The following is a 17236-nucleotide window of genomic DNA, read 5'->3' as shown; positions in this document are numbered from 1 at the left end:
TAACATGTACTGGCCTGTAGCATGCTGGTGTCGTCATGGTAACATGTACTGGCCTGTAGCATGCTGGTGTCGTCATGGTAACATGTACTGGCCTGTAGCATGCTGGTGTCGTCATGGTAACATGTACCGGCCTGTAGCATGCTGGTGTCGTCATGGTAACATGTACTGGCCTGTAGCATGCTGGTGTCGTCACGGTAACATGTACTGGCCCGTAGCATGCTGGTGTCGTCATGGTAACATGTACTGGCCTGTAGCATGCTGGTGCCGTCATGGTAACATGTACTGGCCTGTAGCATGCTGGCCCATGTTGACTCCTAACCTTTGGGTGGTGGACCATTCTTGATACACACAGGAAACTGTTGAGCGTGAAACACACAGCAGCGTTGCAGTTCTTTACACAAACCGGTGTGCCTGGCACCTACTACCAAACCCCATTCAAAGGCACTTAAATCTTTTGTCTTGCCCATTCACCCTCTGAATGGCACACACACACAACCCATATCTCAAGGCTTAAAATCCTTCTTTGACCTGTCTCCTCCCGTTCATCTGTACTGTGTGTGTGTGTGTGTGTGTGTACACCTCTGCGTGCGTACCGTGTACGTAAATGAACACGTATCTCCCCCTGTAGCGGTGCAGCAGCCCCTCCACCCCCAGTGGTATCCTGTCCCCTGTAGGCCCCGGGGGGTCAGACAGCCACCTGCAGTGGGAGGAGCGGCAGGGCCAGTGGCTGAGGAGGAGACGGCTGGATGGGGCCATCAACAGGGTCCCAATGGGCTTCTACCAGAAGGTGTGGAAGATCCTGCAGAAGTGCCACGGCCTGTCTATAGATGGATACGTGCTGCCTTCCTCCACTACCAGAGAGGTATGTAGTGTCAGTCTGTCTATAGATGGATACATGCTGTCTTCCTCCACTACCAGAGAGGTATGTAGTGTCAGTCTGTCTATAGATGGATACGTGCTGCCTTCCTCCACTACCAGAGAGGTATGTAGTGTCAGTATGTCTATAGATGGATACGTGCTGCCTTCCTCCACTACCAGAGAGGTATGTAGTGTCAGTCTGTCTATAGATGGATACGTGCTGTCTTCCTCCACTACCAGAGAGGTATGTAGTGTCAGTCTGTCTATAGATGGATACGTGCTCCACTACCAGAGAGGTATGTAGTCAAATCAATAGATTGATCAAATGGTATTTATATAGCCCTTTTTACAACTCCATTAATAATGTGCAGTAACCCCCCTAGACCCCCAAACAGCAGCACGGCATCAAAGAACATCTTTCAGTTTTTCACATTTAGAACAAATGTAGCTTCCTATAATAGTAGGAAATAAGATTTCCTTTCAGACACTGTGATTGGCACAGACAGATCCCTTGATGGAGATTCCATCTGTGTCTGGGAAAGCGTTCTGACTCTGACGTCGTGTCCCTGCCTGCCAGATGACAGAAGGCGAGATCAAGTTTGCGGTGCACGTGGAGTCTGTTCTGAACCACGTCCCCCAGCCAGAGTACCGACAGCTGCTGGTGGAGGCTGTGATGGTGCTGACGCTGGTGGCTGACATGGATGTGGACAACATCGGAGGAATCATCCTGATCGACCGCATCGTACACATGGCCAATGACCTCTTCTTACAGGACCAGGTAAGTCTGAGCCGGAACGGCCCATAGGGGAGGAGCCTATTTCCTCTTTCTATAGCGTGATGTACGAGTAACTACACCCTCTGGAACATCTGCAGGCAGAGACGGGTCCCATTTTTAAAGTGTTTGGTTTGACTCGACCGGGGATCGAACCCCCACGCTTCCAATCTCAGGGTGGAAACTATTCCCACAAGGCCACAGAGATGGTCACTAGAAAGTATTGTCCTATAAAGGGTTAATTGTGTAATGGTCACTAGAAAGTAATGTCCTGTAAAGGGTTAATTGTGTAATGGTCCAGTTCAGTGACCTGGATGTTTGTCCTGTATCGTTGCCATATTATCATGTTAACTAGAGTCACGTGTCTCTGCCTGACTCGTCCATATGACTATCATAACATAACATGGTGTCAGAAGTGGGATCCGAGCCCCACGTCTCAGTTTGTAGTAAGACCTATTCTCTAACTATATCATAACATAACATGGTGTCAGAAGTGGGATCCGAGCCCCACGCCTCAGTTTGTAGTAAGACCTATTCTCTAACTATAGACAACATGATCTGTATCTACCTATCAGCCATGTCCTCTATGTTCCAGAGGACCCATGGAGCCAACGAGTACTTCCTGGAGAAGGATCCAGCCACGGGGATATGTCACTTCTTCTATGACAGCGCCCCTAGTGGCAGCTACGGTACCATGACCTACCTCTCCAAGGCTGTGGTCACATACCTACAAGACTTCCTGCCACAGTCTACCTGTCTCATGCAATGAGGTATCAGACTGGGTTTGATGTAGAGCACTCTCCCTGGCCTCGCAGGCAGCTATCAAGAGAGTCTAGTTATGTAATATATTATAGTGTGGAACGAAATACTACTGCCTAGTTCCAATTCTCCCCAAGTGTACACTCGTTCACTCCCATTCAAGGATCATTTAAAATCATTGGATTGAAATCTTGAAGTGAATGAGTGCACACTTCAGAGAGAAGGGGGTGAACTAGACTTAGGTAGGAAGTTGGATGGGGATTGACCTATGACCTATGACTAAGATATTCACAACACACTCTACTCAAAGGAGTTTTTATTGCAGCTAATTGATTGATTATAATCAATAATATAGCAGGTTTAAAATGAAATATATAATTAATTATAATTAAATATATGTTTGTTTTTCATTTTAAGTGTTGGACGACACGCGGTACTAAAATTATTTATAATTTTAACATTTAATATATACGTGTAAATCAGTTGTTTTAAAACAATCTAATATGATATAATGAGTGTATTTGACCTAACCCTCCTCTATTGTATCAGTCTCACCCTGTGTTGTGGGGTTATAAACCTATCCAGAAGTTACTATGTTATCCTGTGTTGAAGTACTGCAGCTGACATCCCACTGTACAACGACATTTACCTCTCATGTTATCTGAGGTGTGGCTCATCATCACCACTGTATGTGTCACAAATACTGTGCATTTATCCATATGTACCCGGAGCATGTCAGCAATGCCTTCATAGCTGCTAATGTGTATGTGAATGTTTGTCTGTGAAGTCAAAATAATGACAATGTGATTATATATATAACATGGTTGAATCAGTCCAACAGTGGTTCATGCCATATTTCAGCCTTTTCCCTGTAGTCATTCAGTACAACACTGTGTGTTAGACATTAGCATCCTAGCAGGCTTACAGTTGAGACCATAAGGGAAGGGAGAATCTGTTCTGCAGTTAAGGACGACTTGAGGCTGAAACAGTTCTGTTTTTGTGTCTAACTTTATTTTATATATTTAAAAAGAGACTATAAATATAGTGGATACATAGAAATAATGTATTTTTAACAAAGTACCATGACTGTTTATATAACAGACTAAAGTACAATTAACATGACCATGTTATAAGTCTGCAGTTGAGGACATTTTGAAGGGGATCAATTCTACTAATCTATTATCACAGTGTCTACCACCATGTTTTCAATATGTTTTTACTCATTCATTCACACTACCTTGTAAAACAACATGTAATCATTTGAGGGAAATATATTTAAATGGCATCAATTAAATCCCTAAACTAATAACGTGTTCGTCTGGTTTCTCTATATGTCTGTAATATGCAGTCCAAGCCTCTATCAATGTTACAGATATGTTCTGGATGTGACAATAATATTTCAACAGTTTTTATACTGTTCTCAGTAATGATTTGACAAAAATACATCTAAGGCCTGACAAAATGTAGATTCAATAGTAGAAGTATTGTTCAAGGGCCGAACAGAGGGATGGTAGAAGCAATAGAATAAATGACATTTATATTTAAAGGGTCTCCACACGATCTCTGCTACACATTACTCTGCTGTTCTTTCCTTGGCTGACACTTCTTCCTACTGTAGGGGGAGAGGCGGTGAGAGGCAGGACAGGAACACTGGTAACTTCCTTTATGGTTCAGGCACAGGTGAGAGCAGCCACCGTTCTTACGGCTGCACTCATTGATATCTGTTGATGAAACAGGGCAAAGGCCTGGTCAGGAAAATATCATTGGAAGTGATTTGTGATCGTAGATTTGTCAAAGACTTCCGTTTGATCAATTTATGTTGTGTGTGTGGGTGGATGTGTGTGTGTGTGTGTGTGTGCGTGTGTGTGCGCGTGTGTTAGTGGGTGGGTGTGTGTGTGTGTGTTAGTGGGTGGGTGTGGGTGTGTGTGTTAGTGGGTGGGTGTGGGTGGGTGGGTGTGGATGTGTGTGTGTGTGGATGTGTGTGTGTGGGTGGGTGTGGATGTGTGTGTGTGTGTGTTAGAATGGATGTGTAGTCATCTCACCTCTGCAGTGGTGTCTGTCTGAGGACAGTTTGTATCCTCTGGGACAGATACAGCGGTGGGAGCCAGGCAGGTTCACACACTTCCACTGACACCGGTGTCCAGGTACACTGACCTCTGGCTCCTCACATTCATTGATGTCTGTAAAAGGATCAGTGTCATTCCAGCAGTTGAAGACAACCTGATCGCCATACACATTCTGTTTGCTGAATGACATTGTTGTATCTATTTTCTATTGATTCCATTAAGCTACGTGGAATTGTTTTAAGAATTCCACCAAGGATCATTTAGTTATTTTATTTTTGAATTTTAAGACCACTTGAAGTATAAAATATATACAGTACCAGTCAAAAGTTTGGACACATACTCATTCCAGGGTTTTTCTTTATATTTTACTATTGTACAATAATAGTGAAGACATCAAAACTATGAAATAACAATGGAATCATGAGGTAACCAAAAAAGTGTTAAACAAATTTCAGATTCTTCATAGTTGCCAGCCTTTGCCTTGATGACAGCTTTGCACACACTTGGCATTCTCTCAACCAGCTTCATCTGGAATGCTTTTCCAACAGTATTGAAGGAGTTCCCACATATGCTGAGCACTTTTTGGCTGCTTTTCCTTCACTATGCAGTCCAACTCATCCCAATCCATCTCTATTGGGTTGAGGTCAGGTGATTGTGGAGGCCAGGTCATCTGATGCAGCACTCCATCACACTTCTTGGTCAAATGGCCCTTACACAGCCTGGAGGTGTGTTTTGGGTCATTGTCCTGTTAGTGATTGTCCCACTAAGGCCAAACCACATGGGATGGCGTATTGCTGCAGAATGCTGTGGTAGCCATGCTGGTTAAGTGTGCCTTGAATTCGAAATAAATCAATGACAGTGTCACCAGCAAAGCACCATCGCACCTCCTCCTCCATGCTTCACGGCAGGAACCACACATGCAGAGATTATCCGTTCACCTACTCTGCGTCTCACAAAGACACGGTGGTTGGAACCAAAAATCACAAATTTGGACTCATCAGACCAAAGGCCAGATTTCCACCAGTCTAATGTCCATTGCTTGTGTTTCTTGACCCAAGCAAGTCTCTTCTTATTATTGGTATCCTTTAGTAGTGGTTTCTTTGCAGCAATTCGACCATGAAGCCTGATTCATGCAGTCTCCTCTGAACAGTTGATGTTGATGTGTCTGTTACTTGAACTCTGAGAAGCATTTATTTGGGCTTCAATTTCTGAGGCTAGTAACTCAAATGAACTTATCCTCTGCAGCAGAGGTAACGCTGGGTCTTCCTTTCCTGTGGCGGTCTTCATGAGAGCCAGTTTAATCATAGCTTATTTGAGCTGTTCTTGCCATAATATGGACTTGGTCTTTTACCAAACAGGCCTATCTTCTGTATACCACCCCTTCCTTGTCACAACACAACTGATTGGCTCAAACACATTTAGAAGGAAATCTGTCCTTTGGTCTGAAGAGTCCAAATTTGCACACCTCCAGGCGGTGTAAGGGCAATTTGACTAAGAAGGAGAGTGATGGAGTGCTGCATCAGATGACCTGGCCTCCACAATCACCCGAACTCAACCCAATTGAGATGGTTTGGGATGAGTTGGACTGCAGAGTGAAGGAAAAGCAGTGCTCAGCATATGTGGGAACTCCTTCAAGACCATTGGAAAAGCATTCTTCATGAAGCTGGTTGAGAGAATGCCAAGAGTGTGCAAAGCTGTCATTAAGTCAAAGGGTGGCTACTTTGAAGAATCTAAAATCTAAAATACATTTAGATTTTTTACAACTTTTTTTGGTTACTACATTATTCCATTTGTGTTATTTCATAGTTTTGATGTCTTCACTATTATTCTACAATGTAGATAGTAAATAGTTTAAAAAAAAATAAAAACCTTGAATGAGTAGGTGTCCAAACTTTTCGCTGGTATTATATACTTCCATAAATTTTTTCAACTGTACCCTTCATAAGAGTCTTGTGAGCGTTGTAGATCAAAATACGTGTTTGTGAGAGTCTGACCTTTCCACAGAGGGGTCATATTAGTGTGTAGCCCAAACAGTTTGGACGCTACAGACAGAAGTTGGCAGATCGTCTGTACCAACTTCAGAGGTGTCCCAAGATGCTTGTGGGGGGGTCATAGAGCAAAAGGGAGAACCCCATCATGTTCTTGAGTCTAATCTTTCCATAGAGATGTTTGGATGCTACAGACAATGTATATATATATATATTATTTTTTTTACCCCCAATTTCATGGTATTCAATTGTTGTAGTAGCTACTATCTTGTCTCATCGCTACAACTCCCGTACAGGCTCGGGAGAGACGAAGGCCGGTTGCGACAGAGCCTGGGCACGAACCCAGAGTCTCTGGTGGCACAGCTAGCGCTGCAGTACAGCGCCCTTAGCCACTGCGCCACCCGGGAGGCCCTACAGACAATATTTTGAGAGAATGATTTTCGGGATGCCTCATGGTCTGACAAACACCGCTCTAGCTCTGTCACCTTTCACCGCAGAAGTGTGACATCGGCTGATGTGGTGGATTGAGATGTCTCTAGCATTAATTGATGGATTTTTATGGGAGGATTATGCTAATTTGATTTCCGCGAGGATAATTAAGAGAGAGAGATATTCCACTAGTCTAATTAAAAGTTGTGGCATTCTATTAATTTCTGCTAAACCTACGGCATCCCAGTGTCTCCTACCTACACACTCCTTTCTGGACAGGTTTCCTCCAGGTATCGGGGTTGAGGGTTGTTTTCTGTACCCTGCGGGACACTCAGCCACACAGGCCCTTCCGTCCCCAGCCAGGGTGTGTCCATAGGGGCAAGAGCAGCGGAACGAGCCGAAGGTGTTGACGCAGGTCTGCTGGCAGCGCTGTTGCTGCTGACCCTCCACACACTCATCCACATCTGCACCGAGGACACACACACGCACAGGAACACACACACACACAATTAGGAAAGTGGCCTGTCTGATGCTGATGTCACAAAGGCCCCGAGATGAAAGAGTAGAGCAGCTCTGTCTCACTTTGATTCTCTCCGTCTCGCTCTGGCACACCTCATTACCATGGAGACCAGGCATGCACCGTTGGCTTTCATGTACAACAAAGGTGATGTGTGACGATGGCCTTTTGTTTTGATCGTGTCCGTGTTCAGCGTTCTGCTGCGACAGCAGTATGTGTTAGCTAACATCCACCTCTTCTGTTCCACTGATTGGATCGGCAGCCCTGGTCTCAGTGGTCTGGTTTCAATATGACAAATACAGAGACTAACAGACCAGGACAAAAACATCTGCTTTATAGAGGAAGCTGCAGTGTGTGGAAAACAACTCAGGAAGATATATCAACTACTGTACCTGCTAGTTGAGCTCCTGCTCTTTCCCAGGAGAGCACCTGTAGCTGTGTGTGTGTGTGTGTGTGTGTGTGTGTGTGTGTGTGTGTGTGTGTGTGTGTGTGTGTGTGTGTGTGTGTGTGTGTGTGTATGTGTGTAGATGTGTGTGTGTGTGTGTGTGTGTGTGTATGTGTGTGTGTGTGTGTGTGTGTGTGTGTGTGTGTGTGTGTGTGTGTGTGTGTGTAGGTGTGTGTGTGTGTATGTGTGTGTGTGTGTGTGTGTGTGTGTGTGTGTATGTGTATGTATGTGTGTGTGTGTGTGTGTGTGTGTGTGTGTGTGTGTGTGTGTGTGTGTGTGTGTGTGTGTGTGTGTGTGTGTGTGTGTGTATGTGTGTAGATGTGTGTGTGTGTTTACACCACTGCTGTCCTATAGGAATGTGTAAATGAATATGTATCTCTGCTGTATGGTATGCCTGTCTGAGTCAGATTATAGCATGTGTAGATATTGTGCTAGTCAGCTCTGTCTACAGGAGAAAACCACCTGTTTATTCAACCACCTGTCTATAGACAGTGAATCATGGTAGTACTTTATTCTGAGACGCAAATGATGGGTTACTACCTGGAAATAAACTGTGGAGGGAAAATAGAAAGAGTGAGAAAGTATTTCTCCAAAGTTAAACACTTTTTTTTTTTTTACGGAAGCCAATTTCAACCTTTTAAAGGTGGATAATTTGACCCAAGTTATTTACTCGACACCCAAAACCAAATGTCCAGCTGTCACAAGAGACTACTTTGTAGGTGCACCGTGGAACAGAGATCATGAAACATATATTAACGGGGTCTTTCCTCAGGCTGTAGCTTGTTCCTCTGCACTGCTGCCTTGTGATCAGAGTGTTAAAGATGTTTTGGATCAAGAATGTATAGCTCTAAATGGGGGATGTAAAAACATCATTGAATTTAGGGGGCATCGTGATCACATCGTAGACCCTGTTGGTGCAGACACTACAGCTGTTCTTTATACAGAGACTGTGGACAGAAGACATCTTGGCTAGTCAGAGACTGTGGAGGAAGACATCTTGGCTAGTCAGAGGCTGTGGACAGAAGACATCTTGGCTAGTCAGAGACTGTGGAGGAAGACATCTTGGCTAGTCAGAGACTGTGGAGGAAGACATCTTGGCTAGTCAGAGACTGTGGAGGAAGACATCTTGGCTAGTCAGAGGTTATGGAGGAAGACATCTTGGCTAGTCAGAGACTGTGGAGGAAGACATCTTGGCTAGTCAGAGACTGTGGAGGAAGACATCTTGACTAGTCAGAGACTGTGGAGGAAGACATCTTGGCTAGTCAGAGACTGTGTACAGAAGACATCTTGGCTAGTCAGAGACTGTGGGCAGAAGACATCTTGGCTAGTCAGAGACTGTGGAGGAAGACATATTGGCTAGTCAGAGACTGTGGAGGAAGACATCTTGGCTAGTCAGAGGTTATGGAGGAAGACATCTTGGCTAGTCAGAGACTGTGGAGGAAGACATCTTGGCTAGTCAGAGACTGTGGACAGAAGACATCTTGGCTAGTCAGAGACTGTGGACAGAAGACATCTTGGCTAGTCAGAGACTGTGGACAGAAGACATCTTGGCTAGTCAGAGACTGTGGACAGAAGACATCTTGGCTAGTCAGAGACTGTGGACAGAAGACATCTTGGCTAGTCAGAGACTGTGGAGGAAGACATCTTGGCTAGTCAGAGACTGTGGACAGAAGACATCTTGGCTAGTCAGAGACTGTGGACAGAAGACATCTTGGCTAGTCAGAGACTGTGGACAGAAGACATCTTGGCTAGTCAGAGACTGTGGACAGAAGACATCTTGGCTAGTCAGAGACTGTGGACAGAAGACATCTTGGCTAGTCAGAGACTGTGGACAGAAGACATCTTGGCTAGTCAGAGACTGTGGACAGAAGACATCTTGGCTAGTCAGAGACTGTGGACAGAAGACATCTTGGCTAGTCAGAGACTGTGGACAGAAGACATCTTGGCTAGTCAGAGACTGTGGACAGAAGACATCTTGGCTAGTCAGAGACTGTGGACAGAAGACATCTTGGCTAGTCAGAGACTGTGGAGGAAGACATCTTGGCTAGTCAGAGACTGTGGAGGAAGACATCTTGGCTAGTCAGAGACTGTGGAGGAAGACATATTGGCTAGTCAGAGACTGTGGACAGAAGACATCTTGGCTAGTCAGAGACTGTGGACAGAAGACATCTTGGCTAGTCAGAGACTGTGGACAGAAGACATCTTGGCTAGTCAGAGACTGTGGACAGAAGACATCTTGGCTAGTCAGAGACTGTGGACAGAAGACATCTTGGCTAGTCAGAGACTGTGGACAGAAGACATCTTGGTTGGTCAGAGACTGTGGACAGAAGACATCTTGGCTAGTCAGAGACTGTGGACAGAAGACATCTTGGCTAGTCAGAGACTGTGGACAGAAGACATCTTGGCTAGTCAGAGACTGTGGAGGAAGACATCTTGGCTAGTCAGAGACTGTGGAGGAAGACATCTTGGCTAGTCAGAGACTGTGGAGGAAGACATCTTGGCTAGTCAGAGACTGTGGAGGAAGACATCTTGGCTAGTCAAGGCAACAAAAACAAGACATTTGATCTCCCCCCAACAAGGAGGAGCACAAACACAACACTGACTAGGGGTTTTTCATAAAGTTAAATACTTATCTCTACCACAAAGCATGGTTCATGTGTAGTAGCTCTTGCACCAGTTGTTTCAGGTGAAACACATCCCTTGAGTACTTGTGTTAGTTGCTACGGCTTTAACGCAATGGGTGAACACTGTCTGGTGTCGCACAGGAGACCCTGGGTTCAAACACACGTCTCTCACCTCGATTGATTGTTTGACTGACCTCTACAGGTACGGTGATCCTCTAACAGGATGAAGCCTGGTCTGCAGTGACACTGAGCTTGTTCCTGGTTCACACTACACAGCTGGGAACAGCCTCCGTTGTTCAGGGCGCAGGGGGTCACCTCTAGGGTTAGAGGTCAGAGGTTAGAGATGGGGGAGTCAGTGTCTCATGTCTGTATTCCATTTTTTTTGTGTATATCATGTCTGTATATCCTGTCTGTCTGTATGGTCTGTCTGTATATCCTGTCTGTCTGTATGGTCTGTCTGTATATCCTGTCTGTCTGTATGGTCTGTCTGTATATCCTATCTGTCTGTATGGTCTGTCTGTATATTCTGTTTATTGTCTGGTAACATTTCACCAGATCAAATGTTTGGTACATGTAAATGTGCTTGGTGATTAAAGGTGATTAGGACTCTGTATAGGACTATAGCAGGTGTGCAGGCTGTATGTGTTATGATAGGGCTGGAATAAAGTCCCTGCAGGAGGGTGACTCTCCAGGAGTAGGGCTGGAATAAAGACCCTGCAGGAGGGTGACTCTCCAGGAGTAGGGCTGGAATAAAGACCCTGCAGGAGGGTGACTCTCCAGGAGTAGGGCTGGAATAAAGTCCCTGCAGGAGGGTGACTCTCCAGGAGTAGGGCTGGAATAAAGACCCTGCAGGAGGGTGACTCTCCAGGAGTAGGGCTGGAATAAAGACCCTGCAGGAGGGTGACTCTCCAGGAGTAGGGCTGGAATAAAGACCCTGCACGAGGGTGACTCTCCAGGAGTAGGGCTGGAATAAAGACCTTGGAGGAGGGTGACTCTCCAGGAGTAGGGCTGGAATAAAGACCCTGCAGGAGGGTGACTCTCCAGGAGTAGGGCTGGAATAAAGTCCCTGCAGGAGGGTGACTCTCCAGGAGTAGGGCTGGAATAAAGACCCTGCAGGAGGGTGACTCTCCAGGAGTAGGGCTGGAATAAAGACCCTGCAGGAGGGTGACTCTCCAGGAGTAGGGCTGGAATAAAGACCCTGCAGGAGGGTGACTTTCCAGGAGTAGGGCTGGAATAAAGACCCTGCAGGAGGGTGACTCTCCAGGAGTAGGGCTGGAATAAAGACCCTGCAGGAGGGTGACTCTCCAGGAGTAGGGCTGGAATAAAGACCCTGCAGGAGGGTGACTCTCCAGGAGTAGGGCTGGAATAAAGACCCTGCAGGAGGGTTACTCTCCAGGAGTAGGGCTGGAATAAAGTCCCTGCAGGAGGGTGACTCTCCAGGAGTAGGGCTGGAATAAAGACCCTGCAGGAGGGTGACTCTCCAGGAGTAGGGCTGGAATAAAGACCCTGCAGGAGGGTGACTCTCCAGGAGTAGGGCTGGAATAAAGACCCTGCAGGAGGGTGACTTTCCAGGAGTAGGGCTGGAATAAAGACCCTGCAGGAGGGTGACTCTCCAGGAGTAGGGCTGGAATAAAGACCCTGCAGGAGGGTGACTCTCCAGGAGTAGGGCTGGAATAAAGACCCTGCAGGAGGGTGACTTTCCAGGAGTAGGGCTGGAATAAAGACCCTGCAGGAGGGTGACTCTCCAGGAGTAGGGCTGGAATAAAGACCCTGCAGGAGGGTGACTCTCCAGGAGTAGGGCTGGAATAAAGACCCTGCAGGAGGGTGACTCTCCAGGAGTAGGGCTGGAATAAAGACCCTGCAGGAGGGTTACTCTCCAGGAGTAGGGCTGGAATAAAGTCCCTGCAGGAGGGTGACTCTCCAGGAGTAGGGCTGGAATAAAGACCCTGCAGGAGGGTGACTCTCCAGGAGTAGGGCTGGAATAAAGACCCTGCAGGAGGGTGACTCTCCAGGAGTAGGGCTGGAATAAAGACCCTGGAGGAGGGTTACTCTCCAGGAGTAGGGCTGGAATAAAGACCCTGGAGGAGGGTTACTCTCCAGGAGTAGGGCTGGAATAAAGACCCTGCAGGGGGGTAGTTCTCCAGGAGTAGGGCTGGAATAAAGACCCTGCACGAGGGTGACTCTCCAGGAGTAGGGCTGGAATAAAGACCCTGGAGGAGGGTTACTCTCCAGGAGTAGGGCTGGAATAAAGACCCTGCAGGGGGGTAGTTCTCCAGGAGTAGGGCTGGAATAAAGACCCTGGAGGAGGGTGACTCTCCAGGAGTAGGGTTGGCCACACCTGCATTTAGACTTTACCTTCACTGAGCCCCAGCAATTTAAAACAGGACTGTTTTCCAACAACCACAGCTGGTCCCAATCCACTCCCTACCCATCAAAGAGTTAGTTCCAAGAGGAAGGGGAAAGAAGTGAATTGGGACCGGCTGCCGCAGTCTACCAAGCACAGCACTGACTTCCTGGTCAGTCACTCAGTTAGTCAGTTAGTGAGAGATGATGCGTGTAACAGATATTCTGATGTCACTGAGGTAATAATGTAGAAAACAGAGAGAGCTGCACATGTCTCCTTTCATTACCTATTTCTCTCCTAACACACATCTATGCACATCATCTATACATATCTCCACACACATCATATATACACCTCATCGATACACCTCATCTCCACACAATCTATACACATCATCTCCACACACCATCTAGACACCATCTAGATGAGGTGTGGAGATGATGTGTACAGATGAGGTGTGGAGATGATGTGTAGAGATGAGGTGTGGAGATGATGTGTACAGATGAGGTGTGGAGATGGTGTATAGATGAGGTGTGGAGATGGTGTATAGATGAGGTGTGGAGATGGTGTGGAGATGATGTGTATAGATGATGTGTATCATTATATACTTCATCTATTTACATCATCTCTACACATCTCTACACCTCATCTGTACACATCATCTCTACACATCTCTACACCTCATCTGTACACATCATCTCTACACATCTCCACACCTCATCTCTACACATCATCTCCACACCTCATCTGTACACATCATCTCCACACCTCATCTCTACACATCATCTCCACACCTCATCTCTACACATCTCTACACCTCATCTCTACACATCATCTCCACACCTCATCTCTACACATCATCTCCACACCCTCATCTCTACACATCATCTCCACACCTCATCTCTACACAGCAACTAACAGGGTTAAGTACAGGGACCCTTAACTTCTCACCTGCCCAAACACAGAGGACACAGTCGATGAGGTGAACACGGCAACATACGTCCTGAACAAAGCTTCTATGGCCTTTCTGTTGCTCTTCAGTTTGGTAGTACAGAATCTGTAGAGAGGCATCACAATGGGGCATGATAGAGCAGTGTCTTACCCAAGCAGACCGGGGTGAGACCACTCCACCGTCCAGCCTGCAGACAGTAGCTGTGGATATCCCCGTGGGCCAGGGTGTACCCTGCATAGCAGGCGTACTGGATGTAGTGTTTGTAGTCCCGGGGACCGGGGTTGTCTACCGTACGGAAGTAGAAGGTGCCATGAGCTGGCAGGGGAGGGTAAGGGCACAGCGGACGCCTGTTTAGGGTCACAGGCCTGGGCAGCTTCTCTGTGTTTGTAGCACCCTTAATAAGATGCTGGTCTGACCTGTTTACAGACGGATACGATGAGGTCCCATTGTGTCGAGATGTTTCACCACCATCGCCGGACAATGGCGACGATGACGTCTCGTTCGCCTGACTGTGATGACTGTCACTTGTGTCGGTTTCATTGTCCTGTGAGGACCCGTTTGATGCCAGATCCGGAGAGGTCACGTTGCGTCGATGAGTTTCAACACCATCATCATCATCATCATCAGATAATGATGCAGTCTCCTTCACTTGGATGTGATGACCATACGTGTCTGTTCCATTGACCCAGTGGCTGGTGGTGTTGCTGGAGTTGATGAAGCTTGTGGAGCTGGTCTCAGTGGGTTTCTGAGGACGGGGCTCCTGTGTGTCTGTGCTGCTCACATCTGCTGGCTCCGTAACACCCTGGCCAGGCTCCAACTGGGTGGCCCTGTCAGCACCCGCCTTCCTGGTAATGAATCCTCCTGCATAGCCTGGGCTATAGAGGTCCCCTGGTGCCAATACCCTTCAGCGACCGGCAGGCTGGATGTGGATGTAATGGTCTCTGTAGTAGCAGAGGAGGATGTGGAGGCCTGAGGTCTAGTGGGCTTCTCAGGGGCCCCTTCTCTGTCTGTTAGATCCCTGGTGTCTTTCAAATTCTCCTCCACATGGTGAGCTTTGGGGCTGCGGTCTATGGAGTGTGGGTCTTTTAGGTGGGTGTGGGGGTCTTTAGGTGGTGCGTTGGCCAGCGACACGGGCTTGGAGGCGGTGTTAGCGATGGTATTGTAGTGAAGCTGTAGGTGGTTCTTCAGAGCAGACAGCACGGCAAGGTTCTGGCTCTGGATCCTGGGCATCGGGACGGTGGGCTCCTTCTGCTTCCATGAACTCATCATATCAGACTCTAGGAGGGAAGAGGCACAGAGGAGGATCAGGAGAACATCATATCAGACTCTAGGAGGGAGAGGCACAGAGGAGGATCAGGAGACATCATATCAGACTCTAGGAGGGAAGAGGCACAGAGGAGGATCAGGAGACATCATATCAGACTCTAGGAGGGAAGAGGCACAGAGGAGGATCAGGAGACATCATATCAGACTCTAGAGGGAGAGGCACAGAGGAGGATCAGGAGACATCATCAGACTCTAGGAGGAAGAGGCACAGAGGAGGATCAGGAGACATCATCAGACTCTAGGAGGGAGAGGCACAGAGGAGGATCAGGAGACATCATATCAGACTCTAGGAGGGAGAGGCACAGAGGAGGATCAGGAGACATCATATCAGACTCTAGGAGGGAAGAGGCACAGAGGAGGACCAGGAGACATCATATCAGACTCTAGGAGGGAGAGGCACAGAGGAGGATCAATACCAGGAGACACCATCAGACTCTAGGAGGGGAGAGGCACAGAGGAGGACCAGGAGACATCATCAGACTCTAGGAGGGGGAGAGCACAGAGGAGGACCAGGAGACATCAGACTCTAGGAGGGACAGGCACAGAGGGAGGACCAGCAGACATCATCAGACTCTAGGAGGGGAGAGGCACAGAGGAGGATCAATACCAGGAGACACCATCAGACTCTAGGAGGGGAGAGGCACAGAGGAGGACCAGGAGACATCATCAGACTCTAGGAGGGGAGAGGCACAGAGGAGGACCAGGAGACATCAGACTCTAGGAGGGACAGGCACAGAGGAGGACCAGCAGACATCATCAGACTCTAGGAGGGAGAGGCACAGAGGAGGACCAGGAGACATCATATCAGACTCTAGGAGGGAAGAGGCACAGAGGAGGACCAGGAGACATCATATCAGACTCTAGGAGGGAGAGGCACAGAGGAGGACCAGGAGACACCATCAGACTCTAGGAGGGGAGAGGCACAGAGGAGGACCAGGAGACATCATATCAGACTCTAGGAGGGGAGAGGCACAGAGGAGGATCAGGAGACATCATCAGACTCTAGGAGGGAGAGGCACAGAGGAGGATCATTACCAGGAGACATCATCAGACTCTAGGAGGGGAGAGGCACAGAGGAGGATCATTACCAGGAGACATCATCAGACTCTAGGAGGGGAGAGGCACAGAGGAGGATCAGGAGACATCATATCAGACTCTAGGGGGGAGAGGCACAGAGGAGGACCAGGAGACATCATCAGACTCTAGGAGGGGAGAGGCACAGAGGAGGACCAGGAGACATCATCAGACTCTAGGAGGGGAGAGGCACAGAGGAGGACCAGGAGACATCATCAGACTCTAGGAGGGGAGAGGCACAGAGGAGGACCAGGAGAGACATCAGACTCTAGGAGGGGAGAGGCACAGAGGAGGACCAGGAGACATCATCAGACTCTAGGAGGGGAGAGGCACAGAGGGACCAGGAGACATCTACAGACTCTAGGAGGGGAGAGGCACAGAGGAAGGAGGATCATTACCAGGAGACATCATCAATCGATGTCTTCGTTTAAAGCAGGGTAAAAATCAGATTACATGGTATGTTTAATAATTAGTCCACATGAAGGAGGTAGCCTAGGGGGCAAAGGGGGCAAAGAGGACTAAGTCAGTAAGTCAAGTCTCTCACCCTTGCAGACAGGCTTGGTGCCGTTCCAGTTCTGGCCCTTGCAGTAGAGCAGTGAGTGTCCATAGAGCCTGTAGCCAGCATCACAGCTGAAGAGAGCCCAGGACCCGTCCTCTGTCACACTGGTAACCCCCTGCAGGAGATCCCCTGGGCTGGGACACCCAGAGGCTGGAATATACACACAGGAGATTCAACACAGATTAGAAGAGAAAGAGAGAAATAAAGAGAGAGAGAAATCCAATTTCTATTGGGTGAAATACCACAGTGTGGAATCACAGCAGCAAGAAAAGGGCAACTAGTGAAGAACAAAGACCATTGTAAATACAACCTATATTTATTTATTTCCCCTTTTGTACTTTAACTATTGCACATCATTACAACACTGTATATAAACATAATATGACATTTGAAATGTCTTTATTCTTTTGGAACTTCTGTGAGTGTAATATTTACTGTTCACTTTTTGTTTATTTCACTTGCTTTAGCAATGCAAACACATATTTCCCATGCCGATAAAGCCCCTTGAATTGAGAGAGAGAGA

At 47.5% G+C, this 17236-nt stretch overlaps 2 protein-coding genes across 7 annotated transcripts in view; one reads left to right on the top strand and one right to left on the bottom strand.

Annotated features, from left to right (window-relative positions):
* LOC109876600 (phosphorylase b kinase regulatory subunit alpha, liver isoform-like) overlaps positions 1–3698 on the top strand; it is a 50389-nt gene extending 46691 nt beyond the window's left edge. For 5 of the 6 annotated variants that reach the window (XM_031816067.1, XM_031816068.1, XM_031816065.1 and 2 more), the window contains 3 exons: positions 629–862; positions 1436–1636; positions 2226–3695. In XM_031816067.1, the coding sequence (XP_031671927.1) occupies positions 629–862; positions 1436–1636; positions 2226–2399 (609 nt within the window). In that variant the 3' untranslated portion in view covers positions 2400–3695. Of the gene's footprint in view, positions 1–628; positions 863–1435; positions 1637–2225 lie in introns of all 6 variants that reach the window. The other variant, XM_031816070.1, reaches the window with a different exon arrangement.
* Positions 3699–3727: 29 nt separating this feature from the next.
* Positions 3728–16863, bottom strand: LOC109876602 (latent-transforming growth factor beta-binding protein 3; the record flags this gene model as incomplete). Its single annotated transcript, XM_031816085.1, has 12 exons — positions 3728–4110; positions 4432–4569; positions 7130–7336; positions 10653–10775; positions 13905–14599; positions 14656–15031; positions 15497–15515; positions 15653–15706; positions 15797–15891; positions 16116–16134; positions 16236–16282; positions 16699–16863. Coding segments are annotated over 12 exons (2093 nt in total), but the record flags the coding sequence as incomplete, so codon positions are not given.
* Between the last annotated feature and the right edge of the window lie 373 nt (positions 16864–17236).

The sequence above is a fragment of the Oncorhynchus kisutch genome, unplaced genomic scaffold, assembly GCF_002021735.2.
Source record: "Oncorhynchus kisutch isolate 150728-3 unplaced genomic scaffold, Okis_V2 scaffold740, whole genome shotgun sequence".
Classification (NCBI taxonomy): domain Eukaryota; kingdom Metazoa; phylum Chordata; class Actinopteri; order Salmoniformes; family Salmonidae; genus Oncorhynchus; species Oncorhynchus kisutch.
Note: the sequence above shows the minus strand (reverse complement) of the source record. Positions and strands in the feature narration are given on the sequence as shown.